General features: G+C 35.5%; 2 protein-coding genes across 3 annotated transcripts in view; one reads left to right on the forward strand and one right to left on the reverse strand.

The window, feature by feature from the left end:
• The first annotated feature begins 2,329 nt into the window (after positions 1-2,329).
• On the forward strand, positions 2,330-3,792 carry LOC113226423. Its single transcript, XM_026459034.1, has one exon. It carries the CDS (start codon positions 2,638-2,640, stop codon positions 3,262-3,264), a length of 627 nt encoding a protein of 208 aa, XP_026314819.1. The 5' UTR covers positions 2,330-2,637; the 3' UTR covers positions 3,265-3,792.
• A 156-nt stretch (positions 3,793-3,948) lies between these two features.
• The window catches only part of LOC113226422 (bifunctional glutamate/proline--tRNA ligase), a 69,057-nt gene continuing 55,636 nt past the window's right edge, over positions 3,949-17,369 (reverse strand). Inside the window, exons 14-26 of one of the 2 annotated variants that reach the window (XM_026459033.1) lie at positions 16,657-16,752; positions 14,933-15,034; positions 14,546-14,704; positions 13,525-13,642; positions 11,886-12,034; positions 11,293-11,493; positions 9,119-9,236; positions 8,076-8,215; positions 7,849-7,975; positions 6,867-7,108; positions 5,667-5,827; positions 4,970-5,113; positions 3,949-4,597 (exon numbers count right to left, since the gene is read on the reverse strand). In XM_026459033.1, the coding sequence (XP_026314818.1) occupies positions 4,432-4,597; positions 4,970-5,113; positions 5,667-5,827; positions 6,867-7,108; positions 7,849-7,975; positions 8,076-8,215; positions 9,119-9,236; positions 11,293-11,493; positions 11,886-12,034; positions 13,525-13,642; positions 14,546-14,704; positions 14,933-15,034; positions 16,657-16,752 (1,923 nt within the window). In that variant the 3' untranslated portion in view covers positions 3,949-4,431. The remainder of the gene's footprint in view (positions 4,598-4,969; positions 5,114-5,666; positions 5,828-6,866; positions 7,109-7,848; positions 7,976-8,075; positions 8,216-9,118; positions 9,237-11,292; positions 11,494-11,885; positions 12,035-13,524; positions 13,643-14,545; positions 14,705-14,932; positions 15,035-16,656; positions 16,753-17,369) is intronic. The other variant, XM_026459032.1, reaches the window with a different exon arrangement.

The following is a 17,369-nucleotide window of genomic DNA, read 5'->3' on the forward strand; positions in this document are numbered from 1 at the left end:
TAGTTAAATGTCATTAACAAAGAATAATTTCCTTTATTTCATTAGGGATTTCGAGAATCATTAGATAAATACTATTTTAGAGTTCCGCTCACGACTTTTCAAGCTAATTTCACTTTCTAATAGCACATAATTGATTTGCGTAAATTTCTAGCCTATATGCATCCATGTTTAGCTCAATATTGGTTCAAAACGGAAAATAAACATTTAAAAAAATATATATTATTTTGGAGATTTTTTTAAAAAAAAGCGCATGTTTGACCTTAACATGGAGTATGTCAAAAAATCCGAAATAATTAATATATTAATGATCTAAGAGGATATTAGGCGCAATTGTGCGATAGTAGAGATATCGTAGTTTTTTATGCCGTCTCCATACAAATATTTTCGAAAAAAAATCCACGTGCGTTGTTTGAGATTATAATCCTGAAAGTTCATTATGTAAGGCATATAATAGGTACTCTCCATCGTATCCAAGCAAAAAAAGCGTCAGTTTTGAAAAATAATTTGAATGTCTATGAAACACGATTTTCAGCCCACTGTGCGGCGTCGTGGTGAACGTGCACTGACCCCACGGGCCGATCAACCGGCGGGAGGTAAACCCGGGGGGGTTTTGTGGGGTAGGCCCTCCAGTCTGGAGGGAGAGTCCCCACATAACCCCTGAGTCTCCCTGCGCTCAGGGGTATCTATAAAGATTTCCCCCCGTAAAAAAAAGGTGGCAACAGTACTTATTCGTCACTTTTTTTATTAATGGTTTTGGCTTCGATACAAGTCCTTTGAGCCATGTCTTCGTTTAATTATCGGATACTCAGTAATATTTTCCATTGTGTTGTAGTTCTAATAGATTGTTTTCAATTGCTCTTAAATAACTTAGTTCACTTATTCGGGTTTTTTACATAGTCCTTTAAGCGGCGGTAGTCAATATTTATGTGTTCATTTTCACATAGATCACATTATCTTCTATCACTTTGAACAAAACTTTGAATTCGTAATTAGTGGAATTTTCAGGATAAAGTCTTTTGTAATTTGGTTTAAGTTTTAAGGAATATAGTTCTAACATTCTTCATCATTATTTGTTTTTTCGTTTTTTCTTCATTATACACTTAAAATAAAATTAATAATCGTAGTAACTTCAAAAGCCTTTCATTTCCTTACTCGTCCCACTTCAGATAAACTACAGAGTACCTTATATATAGATAAACTGCTAGCTCCCGAAACGATAATACACAAGTACAAAATGGATTGCAGAAATGCGCGGGTCTTGTATTTTCTAGAACTATATGTATGAAACCGAAGAACTAATTTGAAACCCCAACCACCCAAACCACAAAATTAAACACAAAGTTTACGATACATGGAATCGTATTTCTAATATTATAAAATTACCAGTCAATGAAAAATACATAAGTAATGCGTTATTATAAGAGTCTAGTATTGAACTTAAGTACTGCTTATCTATATACGCGAGAAATCGCAAATGAAAATAAAATAAATATTACGGTGTTTATATAGGATTGCATAAACAGCACGCACTGATAGGAATAAAAGAAACATGCAGAAACTCGTTTATCTCATTCGACGCTCAATCGTACTCAACAAGTAAGAACAAATATTCTATGAACCAGCCGATTGATACAGGAATGCACAAATCGGATTATTTAACAAAAACTTGTTAAAACATGATTGTCCGCGGTCTATTATCTATGAAAATTACCTATCTAGGAATGTTAATAACTATTAAAATGCGAAATTGTGTCTGTTTCCTTTTTATTTGTTTATTTGTGTCGACTTTCATTTCGAAACGGAGCGACCGATTGACATGATTTTTATTTTATTTATTCAACAGAACAGGACAGATATATGAACTACACGGAGAGAAATATCGAGCCGAGTTATAGTTTGAGCAATCTCTTAATTAATATTAGTTGGGGGCGTTATCACCCACTTTAGGAAAGGCTGATGTAGATATATGAAATTATGGAATATATATATATATATATATATTCATATATCTACATCAGCCTTTCCCAAAGTGGGTATATATGGACTTGAGCATTGAGTAGAGTTCTGGAATACGACCCATACAGTGCTTAGAATGGAAAAAAGAGTGTGGCAAAAAAAAAAAAAAAAAAAAAAAAAAAAGGACTTGTCGGTTTTCTTCTTAGAGGATGGAAGTTTTCTTGCTACGCTAAGGCAGGGTCTTTGATTTTTATATGGTCACACTGAACACTGTACACATTATAGCTCTATGCTGTACACGCACACACATTTATTTAAAATGTCAAACATGTGTCATTTTAGAAGCTAAATTTTATGGAGTGTAAATATAATATTGTATTATTACCCGGACACTGGCAGAATTGCCCTCAGTAGGGCAGAAGCCAAAACCTACATAAATTGAATTGTTTTGAGTGTAAATTTAAAAGAAATTCAACTTTGGCGAAGATCGCCATAATTTTTAAATTATTTCTATAAAATTGACACTGACCCAACTCTAGTCGCCACCACTCGGGGGAATTATAATATCACTATCTATCGCTATCCGCAAAGAGCAAAGCATTACGTTAAAGAAGAAGAAAAACATAAGATATTATGTACAGAAAATAATTAAAAAATTTGTAGATGTGTGTCACAGTGTGAATGCGTGAATGTCACAACATGCAGTCTGCATCAGTCTCAAAATTGAAGCTGAACGATCAGAAAACAATCTACATCAAGGTTGATTGGAAAGATAATGAAACCGACCTTTTCCACATTGTAATCGTCGACAGCGATAACAACGCCTGGTCTGGCAGATATTCCCACGAATTTGCAGAGAGGAACAGAAAAAACGTTGAAGAAACCCTTGACCAATACAAATACAATGTGAAGTTGGCGCTTTCGGGGTACTGCCAAAAGTTTCAATATGAACTTAATCATAAACATTCAGAATCTGCTACTTTTGTTTGGAAAAAGCAGTATGGTGATATTGCTTTGCTACAACATGGAGTTGTACCTGTGCATCAGGATGGGATCTCATGTAAAAAGCAAAATCTGATAGACATTTTGTTAGCAGAGAATGCAGATTTAAAACAAAAAATCAATGAATATGAAATGAACAATGGACTCTTGAATGAGGAATTGAAACATAGCAAAGAGGAGTTAGAGAAATTTATCTGTGTAAAAACATCTTTGGAAATATCCCTCTATAGTAAATTTATACAGATGTTAAATAGTAAAAAGAGAAGAATTGATTTATTGGAGGAAAACTTTAATAAAATTGGATAGCATATAATTTACGCTACTATAGTAATGATTAAAACATCCTACAAAATTTTATTGTTATAAGAAACACAAATGTATGTTACAGATGTAGTGAATAAACATGAAACATTGGGAAATCGTAAATTATGAATATTTCTAATGAATAATTGACATCTATCATATTAAAGACAGATGTAACCTATTCTCCATGACGTTTGAATTGACCTAAGAACAGGTCCTTATTGCCTTTTCCATCAAAACAAGGGAAAAATTAAAAAGGCTGTATGGTAGAACCTTAGCCTACCCTAATAGACAAGTGAAATCTTAATATAAATAAAAAATAGACTACATAGTGTGTAGAAATCTTTGTGGCTCCTGAGTTTTCACAAAATTCAATGCTTATTAATTACATCTATATGCTGGACAATTAACATTTTACTTTTTAGTAACAGAAAAACAGTTAACATTCATCATTGCTATGTTTAGTAAAACAAAGTAAAGACAACATAATTGTATTCCTGGAATTGTACAGATATTATCGCAGGAAATCAAACAACATGGCAATAAAAATTATAATTTATTTTATAAAAAATGCACTTCATGTTTGTATTAATTGTATTTTGAGTTTTTTGTAATAATCTAAATTTCAATATTCAAAAAGGCATGTCTATAACACCAAGTATTAATTACCTAATAAAAATAAATGGGAAGCATGGAAGACTCAATGGCTGGCAATAAAAAGGGAACTACGTCCATTTAATCTAGCCCCACACCTTGTATGTATTTAATTCCTCTGTTTTATTAACAAATTAATACTTGATGAATATCTTGTAGACAACACAATAATAAGACAAGTATGGTAGCTTCATTCATACACAGAAGAGCGGTCTATGTGTGTGTACCCCCACCGCGCGCACGGATGCACACAGTTTCATAATTATGCAAGGCGCGCGGGATGACCAGTAGAGCTAGATACTGCTATTCTCGCATAGAGATTGCGCGCTTTGTGTCGCTCTCGCACAAGTCGCGTCCTGTCGTGCCAGTTCTACTGCGCTATGCATCACAAAATTATGCGAATGTACAAACTAACTACAAACTGCGCTTTTACGTTTGTATGGAGTCACCATACTCGACTTATGGTCACTATTAATTCATACATACATGTAGCTTAATAAAACTGAACTTCTTAAATTAGTAGCTTCGTCCAAACAAAGTAATGAATTTCGGTTTGTAGTTGCACGCGGGATTTATGCATCGGTCGTTTGAGGTAAGCTCACGCGGTGGTTTGAAGGGTATACACAAGGCCTTTGCACCCATAGCTGGAGCTTTCACTTCTGTTGCCGGATCGTCATCGGTCCTAGGATATACAAGATTTTCAAAATTTAATATAAGTAGAGAGTATAAGTTTTCTCAACAAACAAAAAAGTATTGAGGGATACGGCAATTATACATGGTATAATCGTCCCAGGCGAAAGTACGTTATATTATTTAACTAGTTATTGATTTGTATTACTCATTATATCAATATCAGTATCTCTTAAATTTACGGAATAACACTTGACGATTACACCCTGTATATGTAATGCACAAAGGATGCATGAAATATGCTATTGAATAGCGCACCACCGTCTTGGGCGCAAATGAACACACAAAAGAAACTAAACTTTTCCACAACTACAGTTTGTTAAAACTACTACAGAACTTAACAGAATATGGATGGATAACTTACCTAGCACTATCAGCTTTGATCTTATCCTCGCAAGGTATGTCTCCGCAGAAGGGTGCGAGTAAAACGTGTTTGCGCTCCAACGCGTCTGTGAAGTCGTCCCACTTTGTCACTAGAGAAATCCGGGCGTCACGTTCCTTTGTAGCTCTGTTGTACGCAAAAAGAAAGAATTAAGATGGAAATGCTGTTGTAATAGTTCTCTGAAGAGGCATATAATATTAGTACTACAATATCAATTATACATATAAACATAGGTGACAGTACATTAGTAGGAGCACGAGGATACTTGGTACTTGGTGTAACGGGCTGGTGTCCGCAACTCGACGTCAAGGCGCCTATTTTGCGTGTGGAGGATATGTTTATCTTTTTGGTCCTTTCGGTAGGTGTATAAGGACATATTACTCTTTGTGCTCCTGACAGTGAAAGCACCCAGTAGCATGAGGAAACGGTCCTTAAAACGGACCTACAATACATAGGCAATAAAATCAATTAAATATAATGAAAATATTTCGTATTTACGTATTTCAAAGTAATGTCGCTGTATGTCGAGGTACGAATGTAGGGTATCGTTACTTGCGCTCTGTTGGAATTTCCAGGCATATTGAGCGGACGACTAAAACCAGATATGGAAACTTCGACACGTTGTTATTTTGCTTTTTAGCCCCTAAAACATTGTTGTAAATTACGGAAAGCGACTTACTTGTCATACATATCATTGTGCGTTTTTTCAAGTAAAGCGCTGAGCTCCTTGGCTGCGCCGGCGCGCTTGAGCGTGAGCTTCTGTCCGTCGAATCTGCGCACCGCCACAACCTCGCCTTTGGCCATGTCTTTTGGACCGAGCTCTACTCTTATAGGAACGCCCTGCGTAATTACAGATTGCACAATCATTACACGTGCTAAGTTAATTCTAGCAGCCCTTAATAAAATAGCTTAGTCTAGAACATTATGTTTATCGGTTCATTAAATATTCTACAATAGTAAAAGCATATTATAGTATCTCTCGCGCCCACTCTTGGTGTCTTGTCGTCCATATCAATACACGGACTTACACCCACAGTGCTCGCGGCCCGACACGCACCCGACCCGCACCCGCTGTTTGAATACATGCAGTCCCCTGCATGTATTCAAACAGCGCTCGGAGCCTTGCCATGCTGAACCTCCCGTCAGGCTCCGAGTGTAGTGGTCATAGTTCCCGTTACTCTAGGCAGCCCAATATGGCTGTAGTGGTTATTCGGCTGACTTTGGTACTTCAAGCAATATAGGCCTCACGATTGCCAAATGCCTATAAACAGAGTTATCTTTGGTTTTAAACGCCAATTTTCTTCCATACCATCTGGGCCTTGTTAACAATGTTAGCTGTATAACGGTTTAGACTTTGATTAAGTGTTATTTAACCAGGTATTTAACCTTTGCGGAAAAACTTACAGCCCTGAGTTTGGCGATCGGTTAGACTAGCTTGTCTAGTTTCCGGTTGTGTTGTCTTTTCCACATTTATGAATAGTTCGTTATCTCTACACCATGTCGCACATGACAACTAACATAGTAAGAAACCTGATACTAGTGATAATCATTTAGTGAATAACCACGAAAGTCTTAAAATCTATATAACATAGTATTATTTCCAAATGGCTTTAATTTATATTAATATTACCTACTTAGTTTCAAAGCGTCAATATTGTACTGTCACTTTAAAATTAAATCGTATATGAATGACACATCAATATAGCAAAATTTTGGAGATAAATTATTAATATAATGCAATTTTCAGATAAAATTTAATATAACGCAATTTTTGAGATAATACTATGTTAGTTGTCAAGTGCGATGTATTCAAAGAAATCTGCGAGATTAGTCAAATAAGTATATCCGATTTAGGCATTTAACCTTAAAAAATACATGCCTTCAGTTCCCAATGGTTGAATTTCCATCCCGGCGAATAATTGTCTCTATAGTCGCCATTACACCTAATTCCGCCCGCTATGAAGTCTTCTACAAGCTGTTGACACGAGTCCATTAACGTCGTGCGTTCCTCCGGTGTACAGGAAGCGGTGATACCACACGGTACTACGATTACTTGGATGTCAGCTATGCGTGGAGGCAGAACTAGACCTCGGTCATCGCCGTGTACAAGAACCATTACACCTGTCACAAGGAATAAATAAACAGCTGTATATTAATTTACATAAAAAAAAAATAGATTTCAATGTGGTATTATAGTCCGAAGTTAATAACATTCGCAGTGGGTTATCCGTTCAAAGAAAGATTATACATTTTTTAGTAGTTCAGTTTATGCTAAATAGATGGCGCCTACTGTTCTTCGAAATGAATCATGATTTTGCTTAGCGATCGGAAAATATTTGTTGCACAAAATAATTGTAACAATGACATATTTAATTAGTAATCTTATTATGATTATTTCCCTTTTTTGTGATTACAAGCATTGACAGTGTTATTCCTTTCACAAATAATTTATTACATTTTACATTACGTGTACAGCAGTCAAGAGCACTTCAAGCTTGCCACTTTAGATCGTTCTTATTGCAAGCGCGGCATAGAGTCGAATTTAAATCTTAAGTGTCTTAACTGACGTCGTTATCACCCTGCACATTGTAAATATTTTTCCTAAATTTTATTCAGAAACTAGATAACTGAAAAATATTCTTAAGCTTATGCTTTTTATACTTCTGTCGTCTTTTATTTTAAATAAATTTCAATGTAAATAGTGATACTTTGGAACGTCTTCAACAGCGACAAACAGCTAAATAATGGCTACACATGTGCTACGAAATTTATACACTATAGTGTTAAGCAACGAACGAAAGATTCAGCTATTGAAAGCTGATGTAAATGATGTTTCATTGTATTCATGTAGGCAAACATACCAATAGTTCTAGTAGTAAGTCCCCAAGAGTTTTGATACACGTACGCCTTTTCGTGTGTATCAGGATCGTCGTACACTATTTCGAACATTTTGGAGAAGTTCTGCCCTAAGTGATGGCTTGTTGCGCCCTGTTAAAAAATATATATATGTGAAAAAAAGGACAAGTTGAATTTAACTGACTTACTCATTTAAGGATAAAATATAAGTCGATTAAATACACCACATTACCTGTATGCCTCTTCCGCTAGCAGGGATATAAGCCTCAACAGTGGTTGTATAGTCACCGCCAGCGAACTTCTCCTTTTCGGTTTTGCGTCCGCGGACCACGGGGATGGCTAGTAAATATTCGTACACTTGGGCGTATAGTTCTGAAGAGAAACGTTTCAATTTAGTTTGCGCTTTCAGTTGAAAAAAATGAAGGGAGAAGGTGTTCAATATATGTATATGTGAAAGATATTTGATAAAATATAATTTAAAACCGTGATAGCCTAATGGTTTATCCCGTCTCTCAAGCAGAGGCCGCGGGTTCGAATACGGGCCCTCGATTTTCTCGGAATTTATGTCCGAAATTTAATTTGAAATTTACCATGAGCATCATTTGCAATAAATAAAATTATACTCGTATAATATACCAGCTATACCAACCCGGCGTACGCGTATATATGTTGCAATGCCACTGAAAATGCGTGAAGCCACCAATCCGCAATAGGGGAGGGTGGTGGATTTATCGATTTAATCTTCTTCTTAGAAGAGAAACGTGCTCACAGTGGAATCTAATATTTTAGAAACTTTTGCGGGCATGGGCGAAACAAATGACGAAAATTTTATCGCAATCGGATGAATAATAATGGAAGAAGACAAACTGTATTTACATCCAATAAAATCGGTTGCAGTGCGGATTTTCTTTTTGTTATGGTAACGTGGGTTGCTGCCAACGAGTACTATGTAATCGATGGTTCCTGCCTATGAGTTATGCTATACATACAAACACACATAATAGCAAATTTACAAATTAAATAACGTAATATCGTCGATAATCACCTTGGAGACGATAATTGGAAAGTATCCGTCTTTGACAACATACATACATACATTTTTTAAGTACACAGACTTGAATTATTAGATTGATTTTCTTTGGGCCATTTTTATCTTGTGCCAAAGCACAGCCTTAGGTTCGAGTCCTGCAGGTCGAAGGAATTTTTCTTTATATTCGATCTTCGTATTAATGATTATAATAAATCTTATAATATTAAATTTCCTTAAAATCTTACCAAGAATTGTTAGCACCTCATCGGCGGCCTCCTCTTTAGTTCGGAAGGCGGTGTGACCTTCTTGCCAGAGAAACTCGCGCGTGCGGAGGAACGGCTGCGGTTGTTTGAACTCCCATCGCTATAGAATACAAATATTTTAATTTTAACTGCCTCCGTAACCGAACTGTTATGATCTGACTACCACGCAGATGTCCCTGGTTCGATTCCCGAGCTGGGAGAAATATTTGTATACAAATGATTGTGTCCATGGCTACCGCGACATAGTGCGCATAGGCTATGTTGAGTGTGTGCGTTATTATTATTAATATTTTATTTATTTATTGAGGTTCATCAGCAATTGTTACATCGATACATGTACGTTTTACATTGGTAAGGGCGTTTAGCTACATGCACAACTATTACAGTGTATTATACAAAGAAAAAGGAACAAACTGAATATAACGATAAAATATGAGAATCAGAATAAAAAATATACATCCTAAATGTAAAGGTTCAGTGTAATGTAAATTTTCGCAATTAATGCTAAGAATACTGCTAGTTTACTTGCTAAGGATTGCCTTGCGGAGACCGGTTATTGAGTCCGAGAAAATATCCAATGATGCTAGTGCATCATTAGATATTCTGTTTTAGACAAATCCATATACAATGATAGTTCATTGACCTATATGTGCACTATACTCATTGTGTAGTCTGGACAGACGGCTGACCGGTGAGTTGAGACCCAATTTAGTTCTTATTATTTATTTATTTATTTATTTAAAAGTGCATTACATGTGTTGTCGTCATAGAAATATACTTAAGAATATACTTATACATTTACATACACATGAACCTTGACAGGCATCGCAACTTGGTAGGGAGAGGTATTATTATTATGTGTGTTATTATTTTATGAATATTGCATACTGTACCTAACCTGTGGTAGCCTAATGGTTTGACCTATCGCCTGTCAAGCTGAGGCCGTGGGTTCGCACGGCTGAGTTTTTCGGAATCTACGAGGGAAATTTAATTTGAAATTTACCATGACTTTTTCGGTGAGGGAAAACATCGTGGTAAAATCTGCACGTCGAAGAAGGTTCACATCCCTCGGAAAGCATGTGAAGTACCCAACCCGCATTAGGCTGGCGTGGCGGACTATTTCCTAAATCCTCGCCTGAGAGTGAATGAGTTAATAATGATATTGCCTGCTCAATAAATATAGAAGTAAGATAATTTGCTACACCGCGAACCCAGTGGAGGTTAAATCATGCAAAATAGCAGTGCTTGAAATGAATATTTTTTTCATGGACTTTTCGACACCCCAAATTCTACAAACAAATTAATGAAATAAATAACACAAACGCAACTACAGTCACAGATACCGACACAAAATATACCCGACAAGTGTTTCGCCTGCTCACGAGGCATTCTCAGGGGTTATTGATTTTTCAACCCTCGACTGAGCGTCATGTTTATTAACATGGAGTTCCGCAAAGTAACGCCTTAATCTATTAATTACATTCCTTACTCTTTTTATATTAAATTAAAGAGCTTGTCGATGTATTAAAGACCATTCTGTTTTAGACAAATCCATATACTTAATCTCTTTTTCTACTGCTGTATTTTAATCTGTCAATTGTAATTTCATGAACCATATCATAAAGGCGCTCTTTTTAGTTCTGAATCAAAGTTCTATTGACTATGATACTCGCCACTGAGCTGAAAAATTTCATTACAGTTCTGTACACAGAAATATAATAAATATAAGTATTATAGTACTGTAAACAGAACTATAATGAATTTCAAAAAAAGAACGTCGTATTTTTGCTAATAAAAATATCAAATAAGACGCTACTCAAACGCAGGAGGCAATATACCTCCTGATTGGTTAAATTGGCCTAAAAGTCTTGCAACCGGGCCATAAATTTTATAAAAAAATGATTAGTTAAAATTTATGCGGTACTTGGTCAGTTCCATTATATCTCTTTGGTTTTTGTGTTTCGTAGCGTTTGTTTGACTTTCGTCTAAATATATGAAGAGGCTGAATGGTGGAACCTTTGCCTACCCTAATAAATGGGTTAAGCTTTATTTTTTTTTAAATGCGTTTGTTGTCATGGATTGTTAACAAAATATACCTACATTAAATCGTCTTAAGACAGGGGTCTTTAATATCGTAGACAATTCAGAGTACTAACCACGACGTTGTTCCATTGGTTGAGCTTCAGTGGCAGGTCACGATGGCTCTGTATCCAGCGTGCGTACGCGGGGTACATGACTGTCTCGGAGGTGGGTCTCACAGCAATATGCTCGGCTAGTTCTGAAGACCCTGAGTGTGTCACCCATGCTACCTCTGGAGCGAAGTCTGCTATGTGCGTCTTCTCGCGTTCTAAGGCAGCCTGGGACAATTTGTATAAGATCAATATGGGCAACGAAACAAAGACCTATGACGATATTGTTTTTATTTAAAAATATTTTGAAAAGATCATAAAAAATATAAATAAAAAGACATTTACTTTTCCACAAATCTTAAGAAACACAATACTTAAAAACGAATAGAATAATTGAGTGATGTGAACGAAAAAGGTTAAAGACTCAGCATTGCTGATTTTCAGTCTTCTCCTGTAGCTAGCTGTTCGCTTACTGCACCAAGCTAATATGCGGAATGTACATACATCAAGTATATAATAACCTACCATATGTAAATAACAAGTAAGTTAAAGTTTAAAGGCTGTCCGTGCACATAATAGCAAATTTATAAATTAAATAACATAATATCGTTGATAATCACCTTAGAGACGAAAATTGGAAAGTATCCGTCTTTGACGCCGAGGCGTTTGAAATTATCACTCAAGAAGTTGCGTATGCGCTCCCAAATACTGAACGACCACGGCCGCAGAATGTAGCAACCGGAAATGTCGTAGTAGTCGATCATCTCGGCTGTATCAACATAAGTATAAATTATATAGAAGTTGACAAATAATATTGCGTAATTCGGAATTCGAAAGAAATAAATAACAATGGCGAACTCCCATATTAATTTTTTCTAAGTTTGTTGACATAATTTGTATGCGTCTTGTAATGAAAAATATGTGAAAATATAGAGTTTAAATTACTGAACAAATTTGGTTTTGGGTTTACTATTCTGAGAAGTCTGAAATTAAAGATATTCTTATTATTATAGAGATTATTATTATTATACAGTTCGACGTTTCGGAGATTATGTTTTACATGATAGAATAAGATATATTCGGTGTTTATTATATCAAAATAAACTCCAGAAGCCCTAATAGAAGCCGAGTAGTGCCGTGGCTTTGTGACGTGACTAAAGTTCAGAGGAAATTATTTCTTTGTGATGGTATGGTCAAATCGCATGATGTTAAGCCATAACGAAAGAAAAATAATACCATGCCCTGGTAACTCGGACAAGAAATATTTTTTTTTGTGAAACGTGCCATCTATCCGAGAACTGTTTTGTCAGTTTTACCACTTTCTCGCGTGGCATATTTGGAGAAGGAATTATGTACTTTATAATTTTTTAATAAAATAGTTAATCTGTTATTTCAAATCGGTTGAATTTGTACATTTGATATTACGCGAACTAACCTAATTGATGCAGACTTATCTATACGTAGGTATTGAAAATCTTTTTTTGGCGACTAAATGTCGTTCAATGTTAAGTAAATAAGAAACTGACAGTTGTATATATTCGTCCGGTTACATACGAATTACTCATTTGGGTTTCTTTTATATTTTTATTTAGGCCTTTATTAATAATTTGAAAAACCCGTACACCAAATGATTTTATTTTATTCAAACTTGTAATTATGACATTTGAAGACGCCAAATAATTATTTTAACAATTATTTCGCCTTTGTCTATTGACTACAACATTGAAGATAAAATTCAATACTAGCGCCATTTTTTTAGAGTTAATAATAATAAATTTGTATTCAATTTTAAAAATTATTTTCCAATACTACAAGTAAAATGTACCTGGTACAGCCAGTACTGTAAAGTAAACGCAGTAATTTCGTCGACATACCTATGTCGTATTCTTGTTTCGAATAACAAGAATAATGCACCTTAAAACCAGACGTATTATCTGATCTTAAACAAGTGAATTCCCGGGACTACAGAAGATCAAAACCAGAACCAATCAGGATAGTACATTTTCTAAATTGCTCCTATAAATAGAATACCACGGTGAAAACCGTTAGACCACCGAGATCTTATGGATTCATGTACCTGTTTACCACGGTGCAAACTGTTGGACCACCGAGATCTTATGTATTCACGTATCTGATTACCACGGTGCAAACTGTTGGACCACCGAGATCTTACGGATTCATGTCCCTAACAAGGTCGTAATACCACACGTGCACACGCAAAATAAGCGAATAAAAATGAAAAAAGGAAAAAATACTTACATTTGGTAATAACCTGCGAGTACCACTCCGGCAAATCCTTGTCTTTGCTGGCTTCCAGCCCCAATCGAGTGATCTTCTTTACACCGGTAGATGATTCCTTTTTCTCCGGTTTCGGCGACTGCAAGAAAAATCACCTAAAACTTTTAACACTTGTGTCAATGATACATGTAACACAATAAACCAACTAGGAACTGTAAAATTGACGTCAACTTGTTTGACATAGTGTGATTAGTAGAGACTGTTTGACTAGATTTCTTCATGTGCATTGGCTGTTATAGCTTTTTATTAAATGTATTTAATACATAAATGCATACACAAGTCATATATATTTACTTATAAATAATAAAAAATAAATTAATCTTTTTAAAAATGTTTGCAGACTATTTTGAATGTTTCTTTTATTTCATTTTTGATGAAAGATATTACTTTATATTTAAACTTAAATTATTAACCTACTGTTCGCGATACAAGACAAAGTAGTTTGGTATTTAGTTACCTGTTGGGACACCAGATGTCGCGATGAGTACCAAATACCTATTTTTTGCAACTAATTTGTAAATAATTGACGAATTACAATTTATCCAAGCTACTGTAATTTGTAGTGATAACAAACAAATCAACTAGATGGCGCTTATTGCACAGATCTTTTATGGATGCTACCAATGATATTATACTTGGATGTTACAGGCTATTTTTTACTTTGTTTATGATTAGCGCCATCTACCCATACTAGCAAGTGTTAATTTATAAATTAGTTTGCAACACATAATGCACGCATATTTGTCAAAGTTCAAAAAATAATTTAACTCTTGGTCAATATTTGAATAATATTACAAGGAAAGAAACTGGCTTATGTTTCATATTAAAGATTAATTAATTGATGTCCATGTCCTTGTACTCTGTCTTGGAAAAAAAACGAAAAGATAAAGAGTACACCAACAGTGATGAAACCGTTATATTCAAGCAAATAAAAAGAAAGTTTTTTTTTAATTATTTTAATGTTAGTTAAAAAGTATTTTACCGGTTCTTTAGGCTCCTTTTTCTGTTCCTTCGGTTTCTCCTTTTTCTCTTTTAGCTTGGACTCTCTGGGCTGCGCCGGCGGAGCGTACGCCGTGCCCGTCTCTTGCTGGTATTTCGTCTTTAACTCTAAAAGCTTCTTGACTTCTGCATCTATTAATGCCTATAAAATAGGAATGAAAACTGAAACCATCGCCGACGACGAATACGAATTACGTCGATAATCGATACTTTCGAATGCAGTACGCAAAAATGAATAAATTATTGTGAATAACATCTCTAAGTACTCCTACATGTGTACGATACAAAAATGTATAACGAAAATAGTTGGTTCAAGTCGCTAATAATAATGCAATTAAGGCAAAGATATGACGTTATATTAAAAGCGTACCTTATCAGCTCTCTTAGACTTGAGGTCTCTGACCACCTCGCCTTGTTTGGCCACTTCATTGGCGAGGGCTGCCGAGGAGTCGCTGCCGTTCATCGCTGCCGCCTAACATTAACAATATAAAACAGTAAATTCACGGCAGCCTTAAGTCCTCAACGCTTCTGTCCAAAAGTTCTATAATGCTATAATATTCTATAATGTTCTATAAATTTAATAAGTGTCATATAGTTAATAAACTTTAATATCAAGTGCAATCCACGACGCCTTCCTAGACCATTTGTATTGAATGTGTATACCAAAAGTACTTTTTTTACAACCTTTCGACGAGAGTGCTTAAATCTTGACGATGATTTAGACATGGATATATTTAATTGTAATCAATCGAATCCACAAGCACCACAGTTTCTGTCTCTCATAGTTATAGTCGTAGTAATTTTATATAAGGTTACAGTTTTATTATGCCTAAAGCACGTTTTTGAAATAAATGTAACAAAATTGTTTACACTCATGATTGGTCATGCTGTATGTACATGTTTAGATTTACATTCTAGAGTAGAACTAGTAATAATGTTTAAGCTTTTGTTAAGGAGTGAATGTAAACTGTTTTGTACATCTAATACATAAATAAATAAACTGCCTATTTATAAGGAGACAAAAACCGTCAAATACCAAATACGACTGCAGAATGTTATCATGTATTTGATGCAATTTTGTCGTACTAAAACTCGTTTCTACTTCTTTTTATCCAAAGCTGAGCGTGAATCATCTCAAGTAATGGACCAGACCACCACACTAGGGAATTCCTTGTACTATGATTCCCAGAGCAACGGAATGTACTCTGCGGCACTTAATATCCACACCTAATTTAAAAAGTTTATTTCTCAATTTAGTCCTACCGGAAATCGAACTCAGGACTCCTGATCCAGCGCCTACAGCATAAATGTATGGGCCATCGAGATTGTCAAATGCCATCCATCTCGTGCTTTTTTTTTCGGGCCTAGGACTTTACAAAGGTTCCCGGTTACCTTCCCGTATTGTCGCACACAGGTTGGCGATGGACTGTGGTACACCTAACTTTTTTTTTCGATGAAAACAATCATAATGACACGTTCAACTACGCGATTTATCGTACATTAATTTCGTAATATAAATCCGTTGGTATATATCGAGTTCTTAGGTTTTCGCGATTGTTTACACACAGGAAACGAAAGTATTTTTCCGGATTTAAATCGCGTATATTTCTTTTTTCAAACAAACCGACGTTTCTGGCCCTTTACAGGTCCCATGGTCACGGTTGACTGAGGTGGTACAGTCATCAACCAGTTATGTCTAATATTAATGCAAACCACCCTGTTTTTTCACTATAGTTACAATAGTTATTAATTAAATACCTTATTTTTAATTTTACAAAGAAAACATTCCAATTTACGCTACATTAAGCTTTACAAATTATTTTAATGAATGAATTATTTTTTAATTGAACCTAACATGAACTGTTTTTCTTTCATCTACCATTTTCCTCGCTATAGTGAGGTGAAAAGTTGTGTGTTTCACTCGACAGCAAAGTTGTATTGCGTCTCGTGCCTTGAAAGCTTGCTTCTCTCCTGGTTTAATCTTAGAATCTTTCGCTTGCTCAGGTTTCAATTACAAGCACTCGCGCCAAACAACATCTTTGCAGCCTTGCATAACAAATAACTATTAAAGACAACAATATCAAGTCATTATACCGGCTCAGTTTTCGCTGTGGAAGAAGCGGCGCTTTGTGTCCAATCGGAACCCGTTAGTGATTTGTATTGCGCCTTTAGGTTAAGCAGATTCTTCACCTGAAGACAAAAATATTAGTAGCAATAGAGCTCTTTGTGAAAGAGTTTATCTGTACACATCATCAGTACTGCTACCTTACCCATTTCTGCCGTCAGGCAGTAATGTGAGCATTATCGTGTTTCGGTTTTTTAAGGGTATGGGGGCTGGTGACATTATAGGCACATGAGATTTGTTAATTTATGCCTCAGGGTGACGGGCACAGTGCCCTTCAGATCTTTGCGATTTAAAGCTTTGAGTGGCACTGCAACTGCTGTGGACAATCGTGTCGTTTACCGCCAGACGCACGACTTGTTCATCCCGTCACTTGATATCATAAAAAAAAATAAGAACTCAACATTATTTAGAAGCGTGGAGTGAAGTATAATGTGACAGTCAATTGTGCCAAACTCGTATTATTTTTGAAAAGACCGTCAGTAGATGTTCAAACTTTCGAAGATGGAATTATCGTTACTATGACTACAACATTTGCTCATATCGTTATAGACTTTAATATCCTGGCACAAGGTGTAATATACGTCAATATTTATTCCTTTTATAGTAGCATTATTATTCCAGGCCCTAACTAACTTAGCACAAAAAAGTCACAAGGAAAAAGTAATGTAGTTTTGTAGTTTGT

This window comes from Hyposmocoma kahamanoa, unplaced genomic scaffold (assembly GCF_003589595.1).
Source record: "Hyposmocoma kahamanoa isolate Upper Pololo Valley unplaced genomic scaffold, ASM358959v1 192, whole genome shotgun sequence".
Lineage (NCBI taxonomy): Eukaryota > Metazoa > Arthropoda > Insecta > Lepidoptera > Cosmopterigidae > Hyposmocoma > Hyposmocoma kahamanoa.

Bases quoted from the DNA above. Each gene is read 5' to 3' on its own strand.
- LOC113226423 (XM_026459034.1), top strand. From the start codon at position 2,638: ATGCGTGAATGTCACAACATGCAGTCTGCATCAGTCTCAAAATTGAAG.